Source organism: Acomys minous (genome assembly GCF_964271855.1).
Source record: "Acomys minous genome assembly, chromosome: 15".
NCBI classification, from domain to species: domain Eukaryota; kingdom Metazoa; phylum Chordata; class Mammalia; order Rodentia; family Muridae; genus Acomys; species Acomys minous.
This window is the reverse complement of record NC_140497.1, coordinates 52,865,962-52,883,670: the sequence shown is the minus strand read 5'-3', so window position 1 is coordinate 52,883,670 and position 17,709 is coordinate 52,865,962. Positions and strand designations below refer to the sequence as shown.

At 43.3% G+C, this 17,709-nt stretch overlaps 2 protein-coding genes across 8 annotated transcripts in view; one reads left to right on the top strand and one right to left on the bottom strand.

The window, feature by feature from the left end:
* The window catches only part of NPY5R (neuropeptide Y receptor Y5), a 59,576-nt gene that overhangs the window by 31,163 nt on the left and 10,704 nt on the right, over window positions 1-17,709 (top strand). For 2 of the 7 annotated variants that reach the window (XM_084758375.1, XM_084758372.1), the window contains exons 1-2: window positions 10,710-10,823; window positions 12,004-12,044. The exons of 1 other annotated variant lie outside the window; for it this stretch is intronic. The gene's annotated coding sequence lies outside the window, so the exon portion shown is untranslated. Of the gene's footprint in view, window positions 1-5,035; window positions 5,052-10,709; window positions 10,824-11,102; window positions 11,252-12,003; window positions 12,045-16,121; window positions 16,149-17,709 lie in introns of those variants that run through there. 4 more of the 7 variants (XM_084758377.1, XM_084758374.1, XM_084758376.1 and 1 more) reach the window with 4 other exon arrangements.
* NPY1R (neuropeptide Y receptor Y1) lies at window positions 1,778-10,557 on the bottom strand. The gene is made up of 4 exons (XM_084758384.1): window positions 10,423-10,557; window positions 8,475-8,539; window positions 3,739-4,579; window positions 1,778-3,604 (listed from the first exon to the last, which is right to left on the bottom strand). The coding sequence occupies exons 3-4, from the start codon at window positions 4,432-4,434 to the stop codon at window positions 3,152-3,154; spliced, it is 1,149 nt and encodes a 382-aa protein (XP_084614510.1). The 5' UTR covers window positions 4,435-4,579; window positions 8,475-8,539; window positions 10,423-10,557; the 3' UTR covers window positions 1,778-3,151.

Genomic DNA, 17,709 nt, shown 5'->3' with positions numbered 1-17,709 from the left:
AAAAATTGTTTTTTTTTCCAAGAGTCTCACGAAGACAAGATTGCCCTCAAACTCACTATGAAGTTGAGGATGACCTTGAACTTCTGAAGCCCCACTCCACCTCCACAACCTGAGTGTGTTGTGTCATGATGATACCCAGTCTGTGGGGGTTGGAGATTGAGTCTAGGGCTTCATGCACGCCAGGCAAGCACTTTGCCAACAGAACTATACTACAATCCTTCAACACTATTTTATGGAAGTACAATTACAGCTCTGTGATTAGTTTAGTCATGGGAGTCATGCTTGGATTGTATTCCTGTGTCACTTGTACATCTGGTTAAGCTTTGGTTTCCTCTTGAGCCGAGTGGCAACAATGTTAATTAAAACTTCCACATCTGACACAGTGCTTGATGTACTACAGGTCTAAATATTCTAGTGCTTATCAGTTCACCAAAGTTCATACAAGCTCTACTAATTATGCTGTGATTCTAATAATTGTTTCTTGTCAATTTAAGGATCCAGCATTTTCATTATTTGTCATCAAGGTGGGCCATTTGTTCCTGCTTCCACTCTAGCACACTGCTGCTTGCCCTGGACTGAACTGTCTATATCTTTGAATGAAATAGAAGAATTTGATATTCAGTTGCTTATGTGCATACAGTTAAGGAATCCACAGTCTAGTAAGGTTCCTAGAGAGGGCTGCTTCAGAAAAATGCAGTGTGCTCAGAGTACTCCCCAGCAGTACTTGGCTTCACACCTAAGTAGAGTTTCCCATTAATTCCTGGGAGTAGGAATGTGCCAAGTAGTAAGAATCCCAGGTTTGGGATCTTTAAAAGGTGATATTTTTCAATGACTCTTAAAAATTGGATCTAACATTGCATCTCTCTCATCCTTTGGATACCTAAAGGACAACTTTAGGTTGTCATGTGATTTCATACTAATATCTACCATAAGAAGATTGCTATTTCTTACAAAACTGGCGATGAAAGATCCTAAAACCTAAATGTTATCACTGTTTCATTTAGTGGTAAAATAATACAACAGAAGAGAAAGTTCTCCTTTGGTAAAGAAGGACATAAGGAGGCGAATCCAAGAAAACAAACACCAAGATGTGAATTCCACGTGACAGAATAGGAAGGGAGAAATTTTTGCCTTCATTCATAGGCTTGTTTTTGAAATTCTATGTTCGCAGGTATATGTATGTTGGCGCTTGTATATGTCCGGTGTGCATAGGTGTGTCCATGAGTGTACAGATGCAGTTTTGTGCTGGGTGAAGGTGTATGCATGTGCTTATGTATGGATAGGACAAAGGCTGATGTTGGGTGTCTTTCCCAGTTGCTTTTCACTTCACTGAACCTAGAGCTGGCTGGGACAGTTAAGTCCAGCGAAGCAGCTTGTCTTAAGGATCTTTGGCTTCCTTCTTCTGGAGCACTGGGTTTACGCCCACCCAGCATTTGCATACATGGGCATAGGGATCCAACCCCAGGCAATATGCTTGCACAGCAAGTTTTTTTGCCTATCGATCCAGCTCCTCGGCCCCTGTAATACACTCAAAATAACTTTCTCATGACTTGTCACTGCGCTAAATACACTGTGGGCCCATCATTGTCATACGGTCTATGCCTTTAAGAAGCTTTCAAATCTTGAGCAGTGAAGTGAATCAGCCATCAGTGGTAACAGAATAGACAGTATCTCATCGCGAAAATGATAGCAAGCACAGAAGAGATGCCAGATCATCGAAGGGAAGTCATAGGACGGGAAGAAGTGAAGCTCAAGAGAAATACAACACAGACCCCTCTGAAAAGGCTCAAACAATTTTAATACAGAAAATGTTTGCCCTTCTAAAATCACAAACATCCAACATTTTGTATAATACATTGAGACGGTCTTGTTCTTCAAAGTATCTTTTCCGAGTCTCAATCATGGTGACAAGATATGTGAAAGTAAATATATTATTATGAAATAGCTACTCAGCACTCTATAATATTATACTATATGATTATAAAATTCCACATGTCACACAGTTTATACAAATTAGGATGGGCCTGCTGTATGAAATCCTAGGTCCAGATAGATACCTGCTAGCTGAGGTGAACATTCTTTAACATTGTCTGTGTGTCCTCAGCCATGACGGATAAAGGGTGAGAGTTAAATACTAGTTACTATGTAGGCACTGCTGTATGGAAAATGCATCTTATGTTTCTATGTAATATGAGCTGGAAATGCTCTTAAAGTCACATGTTTGTGCCAGAAAGCTTGATGGTGCTGAACACTCTTGTGATCGATGCAAAAACTCTAGGTAGAGTCCTGTGGGTGCAATTGATCTATCTGCAGCAATAATAATTAATTTACTAGTTACCCTGCAATGCTTTGGTTGTCAGAAACATTTTTGAAATCGGGGAACTGCTTGGCCACTTCATTCTTGTGCGTGGCCTAGCTCCCCATGATACTCACAGCTGAAAACATGTTCTTTACGTACCTTTATCTTAAGTGAAATTCAATTAGGAGCGACAAATCCAGTCCTCTCAAAAAAAGAAAACAAACAAACACAACAACAACAACAAAAACCACTGTTGAATGACTTCAGACTTTCTTTAGGCTCCGGCACATTTTTAAAAGTGACTTTTGACCATTGTCACTCCTGTAACAGACCAAGATGATGTGTAGCATAGAACAAAGGTAGTCCAGGGTCTTGGTAATCTCATCTAATCATGAAAGGCCAACATCTTGAGAATACCAGGTGGGTACCACTTCTGAAATGAGCTCAGGACAATACTTCAGAGAAATTCTCTCCAATAAATATAATATGAAAATCCTTGTCATATGCATAATTTCACACACATGCACAAAGACAGAAGACAGAGAGACAGAGAGACAGACAGACAGACAGACAGACAGACACACACACACACACACACACACACACACACACACACACACACACACCAAGGAAGTCTAGTCAAAACAAAACTGTTGCCAGAAGATTACAAAGTCTACTTATGTTGATCCCAAGTAATCATGGCAACCATAGCAAAAGCAGTAAAACACAGAGCATCCTGGACTTTCCAAACCTATTTCACTCCATTCCCTGGGAGCATAGGTAATGAAAGCATGCATCAGGCTATGCTTGCTTTCCACAGATGTAGTCTGGGACCGTATGCTCTCAGCAGCTTCAAATTTTTTCATTGTCATCCATGGTGATTTTCTTAAACGCGACTGGGCTTGCCTGCTTCAAAGAAGTCTTGGACACATCCGTGTGCATGGTAGACATGGCTATCGTCTCGTAGTCATCGTCTCGAGACCGGAAATCACAAAAGTTGAAGAAGAACTGCAAGTCTCTCTGGAAATTCTTGTTCAGGAATCCGTAAAAGATAGGATTGACGCAGGTGGAGATCATTGCTGTGAGGTGGCAGAGCAGGAACAGCAAGTTGTGGTTGCAGGTAGCGATGATCTGGTGGTTCCAGTCGAACACTGTGTTGAAGATGGTGAGGGGCAGCCAGCACACCGCGAAGGCGACCACAATGGAGAGCAGCATCACGTTGATTCTCTTGGTCTCACTGGACCTGTACTTGCTGTCCCTCATCTTGTCCATCATGTTGTTTCGCCTCTTCAAGCGAATGTATATCTATGAAGGAAGGAAAGGGTGAGATCACTTAGAGCATTCGCCTCCTGGGGACGCCTGTACAAATTCGGCAGGAGGGGAAACGACGGGGGGGGGGGGGGAGGGGGGAGAGGGGAAGGGGCGAGGGGTTCCCTTACCTTGAAGTAGCATATGAATATGAAGCAGAGTGGGCCGAAGTACTGAAGCACCAGAAGCAGAGTCGTGTAGGACAGCCTGTGAGAGTCTGACGGGAATTTGTCAAAGCACACATACTTGTCCTTGAACGCAGCGAGCGTTACATTTTGGAAGGGCTCGTCAGTCAGAATCTGATAGATCAGGAAAGGCAGAGAAGACGCCACGGCAAGGACCCAAATGACAGCGATGCCTAGGTAGGCGTGTCTATTGTTCGGTCTCCACCCTCTTGGATTGATGATTAGCTGATGCCGTTCGACGGCGATGAGAACCAGAGAGAAAATGGATACCGTGATCGAGACGCACTGTACGAAGGGATTCAGCTTGCACATGGTCTCACCGAAGACCCAGTGGTCCATCAGCGTGTACACAAAAGTGAAAGGGAGACACATGATGGCAACCAGCAAGTCGGAGAAGGAAAGGTTCACGATCAGGATGTTGGTGACATTTCTCATCTCTTTCTGTTTCAGGATGATTATGATCAATGCCAGGTTCCCAGAGACCCCAAGAATAATCACAGCCCCATAAGCCAGAGCCAAAGTGAATATCACTGCCAAGGGCAGGTGGCAGTCATCGGTTTCAAAAGCCAGAAGCGGAGCATTCTCTGAGATGTTGTAGTGCACTGAGTGGTTTTCAACCCAGGAGAACAGTGTTGAATTCATCTTTTAGGTTTACTTGTTATCGCTTAGACAAATGGACCACACGTTTCTTCAAAACAGGTCAAATCTTCATCTTATTCTTATTCCATATATTGGAATCCATTCCCCAAAATGATTCCCAATTCTTCGTTCCCTTGAACTCAATACTCTGTCAACAGCAACAACAAAAGGCCAGTTGCATTACTAAGTTTACTGGGGGCAGCCAAAGTGAATTCTGTCTCACAGAATTCTAACGTTAAGGCACAGAAGAAAATAAAGACATTTTAATCTTTTATAAAAATCATCTTCTTTTTTAAAAATCCTACAGTCAGGTGAACATTTAAAAAATTTAAGGTCCATCTCTTCTGTTTTTGAGACACAGTTTCTCTCATGTAGTTGGCCTTGAACTCACTTTTCAGCTGAGGATGATCTAAGACTTCTGATCTTTCTATCTCTACCTCATAAGTGATGGGGTTATGAGCACATCTGACTTTATGGCAGTGTTGAGGCTTGAACCCAGGGAGGGATTCAAGAATGCTAGGCAAGCACTTCGCCAACTCAGCTACACCCCCAGCTCCCCCAAAATGTCTTCAACTGGACTTGTTCACATGTTGACTCTCAGTGGTCTACACATCAGTAAAGTAAGTCTCATGCCCCCCCCCTCAAATGTTAAGCAAATGGTACCAGCAGCAGATTCTCAGGCATAGCCAAAATCTGACTGTGCAGGACACAGCATAATGCACAGACAGAAACATGTAACAAAGCAAAGCAACACTGAAGACTGCAACAGAAGTGTGAGTGCAGATATCAGGCTGTGGGTAACAGCTCGCCATGCATTGGGCTGTTTAGAAAGACAGAATTGAAACAAAAGTCTTCACAAGGAGCTATACAGTGGAGCCTCAAGGTATGGTCATGGGAGGGGGGGGGAAGAGCTTTTGAAAAACCATATGATGTTTAATGCAGAACATGTTTCAGAATATAGAGCTGTTACCCACAGTCTAAATGGGTATATGGAACCAAGTTTAGTGGCCAGTCAGATAAAATTACAAATAAGACCAAAAGCTGTACATTATTTAAGAAAAAAACCATGTCCCCATGAGGAACGAAATCTGAATCAAATGGAAGAAACTGCTGTCAAAGAAGCCAAATGTTTCATACATGGAAGTGCTGATCACTGCGTGACAGGCCTCTTGAAGGTTTTGCATGGTGTGGGAGAGTCTAACTTCAAGATACTACAATTTTGACTAGCATGTCAGATGAATTCGAGGAATTTCTATTAATTTTTCCAAGGAAATACCCTCTCTCCTCACCCAGCTATGCGAGTGTCCAATACAAGAGTGTGATTTTGGTTGTAATCTTAAATTTTCCCTCCATTGTGTGCTGTCAACACACTTCTCTTACTGACAAGATAAATTACAGACAGAGATCTCTCATGCTAATTAACTAGCTATTGTGCCTGTGTTAATGGGCCGCATCCTCTGTCTTTCTTAGAACAAATGAAGAAAATTTTGTGGATTTACTTCTATTGAAAAGAGAAGGAGAAAAGTGAAGTGTAGTAATGCCCTTGCTATTTAAGTGATGCTCTAATAAACTTTTCTTCTGTCGATTTTTCTTTCCAGACTAGGAGGTCTTTTCTATTGTGAAATCACAATTTGGCCTGATAAGATGAAGGATAAAAATGAATGGTTGCCATTATATAATCTGACTATATAACATCAAAGCATGGTAATGGAATGACTTTGTGCTTGTTAGTTTTATGTCAACTTGACACATGCTGGGGCCACCTGAATGGACGGAACTTTGACTGAGAAAATGTGTCCATAAGACTGGGATGTACGCAGGGCTATAGAGCATTTTATTAATTAGTGATTATGGCAGAGAGCCTGGGTGGGCCATTGTGGGTGGTGTCATGCCTGGGCTTGTGGCCCTGGGTTCTAGAAGAAAACAGGCTGAGCAAACCAGTAAGCAGCACCCTACCATGGCCTCTGTATCAGCTCCTGCCTCCAGGTTCCCGCCTGTTTGAGTTCCTGTCCTGACTTCCTTAGATGATGAACAGTGGTGTGAAAGTGTAAGCCAAAGAAACCCTTTCTTCTTCAACCTGCTTTGGTCACGGGGTTTCATCACAGCAGTAGAAACCCTAACAAGGGCAGACTTCAAGTGTGGACGTCATTAGCATCTAACTCTCTCTTCTATCCTCTTACCTGGGGGAGAATCTGGGATAATCACACACTGTTATTGCCTCAAGAATCCCAAAGCCAAGGGTGGGAAAGCAAACCTTGAAGGAGCGGGTAATGACTTCACAGTTTTGGAAAGCTCTAACTGTCTTAAGTAACTCAGGCAAACTTAGTGTCATACTTCCTCTTCAGGCTACCAGCTAGTCACAGAGTTTTTCATTATTTAAAGTAACATTAGCAGAGGAGCAAAGTGCAGTCTCATCACCTGTGCCTTCTCTCGGCGTCCTATCATTGAACTCCAGCGAGCGGATGTGAATTCTTGTGTCCTGTTGCCATGCCTCTCCCCGGAACTTAACGATGCTCTCCAGGCTATGCTTTCCGTTCTTCTATAGCCTCGATGTTCTGTTCTGTTCTATCCCAGCCTACCACTGTACTTCCGAATCCTTATCCCTGCCATCCCATTTTTGGGGTGTTATATCTAAGCAGCAGTTCAAATCCTTCCCCTCCTCTGAATAACTTCTGACCCCTAGCTTTATCAGCCTCTACTGATTCCGGCACAATGTCTTAAGGCAGGCACTGTGCAGTCTTCATAGTACCTTGAAAATATTAACGGTTTGAATTAAAACATCTTGACCACTGTAATAGGAACATAATGGGAATCGTGTTTTGTGTAAGTCTGTGCTGTAACACTAATGGCAAAAATCTATGACTATATGCAAAACAAAACAGTCATCTTTTTAGGCCAGGTAGCTAGGGGGAAGTCGTGTTTTTTGTATATTCAAAGGGACCTGTTTTCTGAAGCAACATTCATTTACCGAGCAACTATTTACTTGACACTTGTTTCTTTTCAGGCATGGTCTCAATGGGGAGAGCAGTGACCTTTTCCCTGAGTCTCTAGTCTTCCGGGCAGAGAAGGACAAGGAAAAAAAAAATTAGTAAAAATGCCTAGTGTCGTAGCCCTAGGGTTGTTGGGAAATGCAGTTTAACCCTGGGTGGTGAGCAAGGCCAGCTGAGCACCCTAGATGACAGCAGACATCCAGGTGTGCTGAGGTAGGAAGCCAAGTAAGCACCTCAGGGCTGGCATCCCTGGCTGAAGCACACCCGCTGTGCCAAGAAGACAAGGGAGACATAATGCAGAACTAGAAGGAGGAGCACAGGGAGGGCGAAACGAGAAGCCGACAGTGCAGGGGTTTAATGGGATACTCTTTGCCTTTTATTCCTAAACATGAGGAACCTTTGGTAAAACACACAAAATCATATATTTTTGTTATTATTCCAGGGACCTGTACGATGGCCCAAATGGATAAAGGCATTTACTGCCAAGCTCGATGACTTGAGTTTGCTTCCCATCCCTGACAGGGTGGAAGGAGCGACCTGCCTCCTGCAAGAGGGTCCTCTGACGACGTGCATGCTGCATGCCGTAGCACGCAGGCCCCACCACTAAATAAATACCTGCTGCTTGCACCACATTTAAGAAAGGAAGAGAAGCGAGGAGATTCATCAGGAGGCGGTTGCAATGATCCAGGGAACACGGAACACGGGGCATAGGGCAATGTGTTTACAGTGGAGAGGAAGAAAAGACAAGTTTTATATAAGGTCTATTTGGGCAACTTTAGGAATTCATAAAAACAGTACCTCATTTCAGTTCATGGGCTGTGAAGATGAACCTCTCATAAAGGAGGTTAAGTAAACACACTGTATCTCTGTTACGTCACCTGAGAAATCACCCGTTATAGACAGGTCCTGGGAGGAATCGTTTCCCACTAAGTAGAAGCTTAATTTTCCATAAAAGACAATGCAAACTTCCCTTCTTTTTTTAAGTATAGGAGCAATACACCTTCCAGCTGTGGGTGTCAGTTTTGCATTAGATATGAGGTCTGCCGTGCTTACCTTAGTATAAGTTCCAGAAAGAAGAATGGCCAGGAAAGTAACGTTACTCAGAGAGTTCGCATTCTCTGTAAAAGAAAACAAGCTGGCATTTGCTCTTCCCTGATATGCCTTACCACTGTAAGCGCTGCAAGAATTAGAGTGAATTCCAAGACATTCCATATAGAAACAGTTGGCTAGTCAGTTCCTTCTCCCACCCTTGAGAACACTTCCTAGTCCTTCCTTCTTGGAGGAAAGCTGGCCCTTCCCTGCTGGATGTTTACAGTGCTGTGTCTATCATAAAATGCAGTACTCCAGGCATAACCTGCTGTGTTTTTTTTCCTTCAAATTCTTTCACTTGTTTGGGGGTGGGGGAAAGATCAGCCTTGTAACACACATTCAAAACTACTGCCAGCTTATCTAAATGACTTACATAATTCCCTTCTCCTTCCGGGGAATGGGGGAAGGGCTTCTTCAACAGACAGCTGCCTCTTGACAAGTTTAAGGAAACACTAGTAAAGGTAGTCAGGGATGGATCTTTTGGATGGGTAAGGAATTGGGTTTTCTGTGGAAGTAGCCTCTGTGTCTCTGCTTCTCCCTCTCTCTCTCTCTCTCTCTCTCTCTCTCTCTCTCCCTCTCTCCTTTAGGGTGCCTGCTCAGAGACGCCCATCACTTCCTTTCCTTCCGTGTTACCAGCAGTTATGCCTCTTGGAAGACGCAAATGTGCCTGGCAAATCACAGCACGCCAATTAAAAGAACAGTGGAAGTTGGAGACACTCCTCATCTCCACTGTCTCCACTCCCTGCCCCCACTCCCCACCGCCCTTCCGTCCCCCCCCCCACCCAGGTTTTCATGGGCTAAGTCCTAGAGTCTAGGAGTTGTCAGAGGGAAGTCAGGTAGACTCCGTCAAAACTCCTGCTTCTCCACCCTTTTCTGTATTGTGTAACCATGTGCGTCTCCTTGATTACCTCCATTCCTAATCCTAATCCTCTTTACACACACACACACACACACACACACACACACACACACACACACACACACACACGGTGGGGAGTAGAGGGAAGGAGGGAAGGAGGAGAGGAGAGACTTACTAATCTATCACGTTGCTCTACCCGAATAAGCGATTAACAGAGCCGAAATGTAGAAACAAACACCACGCGAGACGGAGGAAGTCAGACTCTCTCGTTAGCCCAGCATGGGTCCTTCAAACATTAGAGTCTCTGCAATCTACATGGGGTGCGGAAGGATACCCACTAACCTTTCCCCTCCTCCCCCGACCCCGAAACTAGTTCATCCCTAACCTGTTAACCTAGCACGAGTGCCTTTCTAAAAAGAGCCTAAGAGCTGGGTGGTTAAAACTCCGAAAATAAGAAGCAAGGCTCAAGTCTTGCCAGGTGTACCATACAGCCTGAAAGGGGGAGAGGCACTCCCACTCTGAGGTCTGTGTACCTGGAGCAGCCCACATTTTCCCACGTGGTGGGAACCGCGACAAACGCGCCGGGGTCCAGGCGAAGGCATGTGTTCCCTGCCCAGTGCACCCCACCCGGTTACCCAGGAAAACTCCTGGATCTCCATCCGGCCAGAGGTGCCAGCCTGCTTCAGAAAAATGAGGAAGATTACCTGGGTGCAGGAAAGACCAACCCGAGCACTTCCCCTGCTAAGAGTGTAGGAGAAGAGGAAAACTTAGGATTCCATCTGGAAGCCCCATCCTCAGGGGGCCGGGATGCGCGAACGCTAGGGGTGGTACCCGCTCTCTTTGAGGTCTCACATCCGTAATGTCCTAGACCTGTCTCGCAATCTGGCACATCCTGCCACCTACTTCCACTGGGAGTCAAAGCGAAAGGTTGACTCCACGCCCCACTCAGTTCCCACAACCAGATCAGACACCCGCATCCTTCCTCTCTCATACCTCACCCCATCAATAAGTGATTTCTCAGAAGTCCCTTAAAAACACTAACTTGCAACTTACCTTTTTAAGAATCCGTCTGTTCTCCCTTACGGAAGAGGGACGAGTGTCAACGGAGGGAGGAAAGATCCGTTGATATTTCTCTGGCTCAAACCCTAAAGATTGAGGGAGATAGGAAGAGACGCCCCCTTAAAGCCGAACTCCACCTCATCCTGGATCATGTGACGGCACCCCACGAGGATCACCCAAGGTTTCCCCCACTGCCTCCTCCCAACACCGCACCTCGGATGCACACCTCGGGAGTGTGTTGCCTAGGAATTCTGGAAAGAAAAGCAGTTCAACGTAAGCCACGCTGTCAGGCCCGTACGCAGCGAGCCCTCACCCCACTAGTCCTTGACTCCAGGAGAGAGCATTTACAAGCCTGTTTAAAAAGTCAGAGCCACTGCGATTTCCTTTGTCTGCAGGTCAGTGCCATCTTGTGGCGAAGTCCTTCTCCTGGGAGAGTCCGAGCTTTAAACCAGAGTCCAGAAGAGAGGGGAGAGCTTATTTACGGGAAGGGGGAAGGATGTACTTCGCCGCAAAGCCTTCGCTAATGGGCTTGCTAGTGCTTTTGTGACGTTCAAATATCCCGCACGCCAGTACCGAGAAGTTATTTTCTCCAGTCTAAGAGAACAAAAAGAAGACCTTTAAAACGCCGAAGTAGCGGAACTCCGTTGAGAGCTTTTGAGCCTTTTCCCCCTCACTAAGAAAATGCATTTGAGTCAGATTCGTCCTCGGTGACTAGTTGCTTTTTTTAGGGGAGCAGGGAACGGGACCCGAAGCAAGATGAAGCCAGAATTTCCCTGCTGGTCAGAAAGAGTCAATGCAATTCCCCGGTGATTTATCTGCTCTGGTACGAAAACGAAGCTTGCTCATGGGCCAGGGTCCTTGCAATTTGTCCATATGGTGTTTGGTGGTTCAGGCTAGTTACTGGCACATTGTTCTCATAATTCACGTGGTTTTATCTCACTTTGAAAAGTCAGGGCTGAGTAATACACGCACATGAACACACACACACACACACACACACACACACACACACACACACACACAATCTAGGAACTAGAACATGTTTCAATTCAAACTGTTAAGAAACACAAGATCTTCCCAATATACGTGTGTTGCCTAAGATGTACGTGCATTTCATTACAAAAAAGCTGAAGTTATTTGCCTTTTAAAAAACCAATTAAATCCCGTGAAACTATACTGTTAAGAGAAAAAAAATGATTCGCTTTTCTGAAGGTTAGCTTGAATAAGGATTATTTATCAATTCAAATTTGGTTATTTTTGCCGATGAAGACGTAGGCACTCTCTGGAACATTTTTTTGTGTGGGAAAGCTAAAATATTTGTCACTGGGCGTATTATTATATGGCTGGAAGAGGATTATGATCAGATTCAAAATGTAAAATGTTTATAGAAAAGCAGATATGCATGCTCGTTAAAACACTCTAATGATTTAACAGTAAAATGGAAAGGGAACAGTTTGGGGATTACAATTTCTTTTCTTTTTTACAATGTCTTTAAAGTACAGTACTGTCCTTATTTATGTTTCTGTCCACTCCGCTCCTCTAAGTCCACTGTTCTTGGGGTTTTTTTCCCTACAGTTTTGCTCATCATACTGGCAAGGCGGCCATCAGGACCACAGGTGAGATGATGTAGTTCCTTACCAAGGATATGTTCCCCGGAACTATTGTGGAGTTGAGAATACAATGTGGACATGGGTACTTAGGTGTTTTCCAAGAATACTAATAAAGTTTCTCCAAAAGGTCGGCATTAATATGGCCACTGCAGTTTATTTATTACCTTAGTTTTTATGAAGTGTCTCCGTAAAGCGCGTTTAGAAAGCTCTGTTCCCGAGATATTAACTTCACAAATCAATCTTTGAAAGATTATTGGTCTCGGAAGGTTTTTATGACAAACTTTGTGGTATAAAGTTTGGAAATGCTCATCAACAGCATAGTTAGATAACTTTAGAAAGGCCATTTGTTGAAGACCGTCTCCAGGGCATAAGCTGGAGAGATTACAAACCCCCTTTAGTGGAATTTTGTGAGAGATTTACAGTCAGTGGAACAATTTGAATTTATGTGAAGATATATGCTAAATTTTAAGATTATTTCGTTTTCTTTTCTATCTTGAGGCAGGATCTGTGTAGCCTAGGCTGGCTTCAGATTCAATCTATAGTAAAGGCTATTTCTGAATTTCTGGTCCCCCTGCCCCTGCATCCCAAATGCTGTTATTACAGGTCTATGTTACCACACCTGGTTTGAATGATGCTGGGGCTTCCTGTCTGCCAGGGAAGTACCACCTGGCTGAGCCACACCTCCAGCCCCCTTTCCCTGTCCTTCAGTGAACAATCAGTTGGCAGCTTTATTATTTAGGATCTGACAGATTTTTTAAAAATCCCGTCTTTGCGTGGGAGAGATAATTCTGTTATTTCCTTCTGAAATTTTGTAACAGGCTGACATAATACCCTTGACTAGCATGATCAATGGCCTATTCTAATGTTGTCATAGTGAACAGTATCTCTCTTCCATGTAAACTGAAAGATAAATTTTGCTCATCAAATCTAAGTAAATTGTAGTTTTATAACATTTGTTTGTTTGTTTACTTATTGTATATGAACACTATCTGCATGTATCCTGCATGCCAGAGGAGGGCATCAGATCACACTATAGATGGTTGTGAGTCGCCATGTGGTTGCTGGAAATTGAACTCAGGATCTCTGAGTTAATAGCAGACAGTGCTCTTAACCGCTGAGCCATCTCTCCAGCTCCCATTTTTTTTTTATCATATTTTAATGGTCCTGCCCAGCTTTAAAATTCCATGACACAGGGCTGGGAATGCAGTGGGCTAAAACTGTCATCCCAATGTTCAGGTGAATTCTTGAAATGCTGCTAGGCCCTGACGCAGTTTACTCTTCCATTGACCAAACCAGATGATTCCTCGTAGGCATTATTACTCTATGTGAAGCTAAAGTGCAGGTGAATGACGTTGTTGGGAAATTCTGTCCGCGATGTAGAGCTTCCAATGCAGTGTACTGGCGAACCAGACTGTGTGTCGATTTTCCTCTTCTGGCATCCACTGAGTGCACAGGGCTGGACAACGATGCGGAAGAATGCACGTTATTTCGTTAAACCATATTGCATCTAGGAAAACGGGGAGACATGTCTTCAGCAAAGTTATAAATGAAACTCGCAGTTAAGTATTGAGCTGGGCGTGGTAGCGTAAGCCTTCAATCCCAGCACTCAGGAGGCAGAGGCAGGTGGATCTCTGAGCTCAAGGCCAGCCTGGTCTACAGAGTTCCAGGACAGTCAGGATCACATAGTGAAATACTATTCCAGGGGATTAAAAAGTATTCCAGAAAAAAAAATTGTTTTTGAGTTCACAAAAATACAACAGATAAGCAGTTTGACTAAACTCATTAGTAATAGTCAAATAGCCTACCTGATCACTTTATTTCTCATTTTGAGAAAATGAACTAGCAAAAGCAACAAATTGACTTCATTAAAACAGGAGTACACCCGTACCAAGGCCAGCAATTAAAAATCTCCTCTAGGAAGATGGGATCTATTCTAGTTTCATCTCTGTTGCTGTGATAAATACCATGACCAAAGGCAACTTACGGGAGGAAGGGAAGACACTTAAGCTGAGTCTTGACGCAGAACCCATAGAGGGATGCTGCTTTATAGCTTACACAAAGGCTTTATCCTTGCCTTGCCTTCATATAAGGTCCAGGACCACCTGACTAGGGAATGGTGTTGTCGAGGCAGGGCCATCCTGCATCAGTTGGCGAAACTGACAGGCATGGCTACAGCCCAATCAGATGTGACCATTCCCTCCAATGAAACTCCCTTCGCAGGTGACTCTAGGCTGGATCAAGTTAATCACTAAAGCTAACTAGGACAGGGTCTGGTTTTAGTTATGTTTCTCACAACTGCAGCTCACTGGAAGGAAGGTTTATTTTGGCTCACATTTCAGAGAATTACAGTCCTTCAGAACAGAGAAGGCACGTCGGCGGGAGTGGCTTCATCTGCGCTACCCACCAGAGAGCACAGAAAGGGGGTTGGATGACAGTGCTCAGGTGGCTGCATCCATCTTCCCTTTTTATTCAGTCTGGAGTGCCAGCCTGTGGGATGGTGCCGCCCACACTCAGGATGGATTTTCCTTACTCAGAGGAGTCACTCACAGGCACACTCAAGGGTGTGTCTCATTAATGGTGTCTCTTGATCCAATCAAGTTGACAATGGGAATTGAGCATCATGATGTTAAAAATCATATGAGATAGGATGCTCTTTGGTAAACATTTTATACAAGAAGAGATTTAGATCATCATTCTCAGTCTTGTCAGAAGCTATTAGTAGCCCCAAGACAACATCAACTCAAATAGTTATATTTCTAATTGCTTTAAACAGAGTCTAAATAAAATAATTGTACCCATTTATAGCCCACCTCCTACACATGCCCTAGATCAAATATCCTGGCCAATAAGGTACACCAAACCATGGCTGGCTTCTTAGCTCTCTGAGACCCAGGCTACCCTGCTATGGGGGCAAGGTCACCTAGGCATGGGACGATTCTGCATTTCTACTTCTCCCTCAAGAGTCCCGCTCTCCTCCCTTTCTCCTACATGGTAGCTCCACTCTGATGTCTCTGTTGCTCTGATGTCTCTGTTGCTGGGAAACTGATGCTGGGAGCCCTGCATCCCTCCCAAGAACTACCTCGATAAAGTCAGAGCCTCCGTGTTGTGTTTGACTTTGAAGTTACACTCATGAGATAAGCTCTGTTTCACCTTTAATGTGCACACATACCCTTTCCCATCAGTTATGTCCTCCTGTGCTCAGATCTACAACTCAGCTCTCTATCAGGTTTCCTGGATTGTTTGTCAGAACCCAAGCACCGTCCGTCCCAGTAGCCCCCACCCCTCACACTATCAAATCCAATTGATCACAGATTCCAATTTCTTTCTCCCCAAAGTCTGTCCTTTAGCTCTTTTTCCTCCTGCATATCATTCATTCTGCTAGACAGTTCGGCCCCCATTTCCACCCCCACCCCCCACAGGTGTTCAGTGACCTTCCTCCCATTTAAATTGTCAACTGCACTCAATCCAGATATTTCAAGAAAAATGAAAGTAGCACAGAAAAAGATGGGAGGCAGGGAGGGAGGGAGGGGGACAGGTACAGGGAGAGTGAGAAGGAGAGAGAGAGAGAGAGAGAGAGAGAGAGAGAGAGAGAGAGAGACAGACAGACAGAAAGACAGACAGAAAGACAGACAGAAAGACAGACAGACACAGAGACATCTTGAGCCATTCACACTTTTCCAGACGGGACTTACTTGCCCACCCTCTCTGTCTGTGTAACTTAATCCCTGAATCTTATTCCCGTTTCTTCCCTTCTCAAAACTGACTTTGGTTCTTAGCTACGTTCTTAGAGCACACTTCCAATGCAGAGCTTGCATTGTTTGTCACTAATCATTTGCACAGATCCACACGTACACTGAGATGTCTCTGATACAGTGATTTCCCCTCACAGACACACACCTCTTCAAGCTTAGAGCACAGAATAACACCTGGAAGGTGCCCCGATAGAGAAAATGTGTTGATTCCGGTTTTCTCCATATGTATAAACTTGAATGGTGGATGCTGCTGCCTTTGAAAATGTTTACAGTGTCTTCTGGGTGAAATGTCTCACAGTTTTTTTTCCCCTATCTACTGTATGACCTACTTGCAACAGCCAAAATATCAGCAAGAAGGGTGAGTAAGAATGCAGTGAGGTAACATACTCTCTGGGAGAGCACGTGATTCATCCATGCTCACATCTGATTCTGGGCTAACGCTTTGAACACTTCTCTCCAAACATTCCTTTCAAACAGAATTCAAAACAAATCAACATACAAAAACCACATAAATAAATAGTTTTCCTTTCATTCCACCTAAATATAGCAAAACTATATTTAGACTTGGAACTAGGATTAAAATACTAGCCATTGAAAATTTAGCCAGTTAGAGGATACTAATAAAAAGTGATTTTTGCAAAGGGAAGAACTGTAGAGTCATGTGGTACAATATATGTCTCCTAAATTTTTTTACACACCATATATACATATGCATTGCCACAAAAAATTTAAAATAATATAATAATAAAAGGGATGATTTCTTGACATGTAAGACACCTATACATTCTTTGGAAAAAGAATAAAATATAATTGTAAATTCTTAGCTGAAGAAAGGAGCATATATGCCAGTAAGGACTGAAATTTTTATCGATATAATATCTTGTATCCTTATGTCTTTGCGTTTATTTTCTAAAACATAGGAGAGACAGTATTTGTGCCTGACAATTTCTGCAGATACGAAAAAGCATGCATTTCTACACACGTCTATAATGTGTGCTTATTAATGGGTTGAAATCATAGCTGTTTGGTATATAAAAGGGACTCCAGATCTGCAAGTTAAAACACTTTCCTTTTCAGACTAAGAAAATAAACACTAAAAGATCAAATTGCTTGTCTAGAGCCACACCTTTAACTTGCTATAAAATGTGGCTACCATTCAAGTATTCTAAGCATAGATCTGTAAATACCAATGATATATAATTATATATCTATATGTGTTATATATATATATGTAGATCGAGGTTTAAATGTGGAAAATTAACTGGTAAAGATGAGTTGCACAGTCTGTCTGAAAGTCAGCTAGAACTGAGCGTATAATGGATTTAAGTGTTGCGTATAGAGAACATTTCATATTAGGAGTCAATGAAATATTTAGGATGAGCCTGTTTAGGCACTCATGAGGAAAATGACTATACACACTACCTCAGGCTAATGCTCCTTAAGTATCTTCCATAAAAATAATTGCCTTGTTTTACTATAGTGTGCTAGTACCTCATTTTGAACATTAAATTATATAACAATTATTAATTACTAACCCACAGAGGACACCACAGCAAAAAAAAAAAAAAGTATTGTAAAAAAGTTTCACAGCACATAGAAATTGCCCTTCTCACATCTTTTACACATTTGGGACTTAAATGTGCCACAGTTCGCTGTAGAAATGCTTAGTCAACATAATAAAATATTAGAGGAAGCACAACTCATCTAGTACAATAGCGATGTTTTCCTACATTACCTACCCCACAACCCCTCACACTAATGTACCCAAACCACATATGAGCTGAGAGAACGTCAAAGCAGTTTAGTAACCATCTTCTACAAATGGAAGCTATTATTAAATTGGATGGTGATAACCTCACAGAAGCTGCAGACGTGTTCCTCAGCGGAATGCTACCCTGGGCACGGTTCTCCCCTAATTT

Excerpts from the sequence above, each read along its gene's own strand:
- NPY1R (XM_084758384.1), bottom strand. The coding sequence starts at position 4,434 with ATGAATTCAACACTGTTCTCCTGGGTTGAAAACCACTCAGTGCACTAC. Across the intron at positions 3,605-3,738 it reads TATTCATATGCTACTTCAAG|ATATACATTCGCTTGAAGAG; the intron begins GTAAGGGAACCC and ends CTTCCTTCATAG.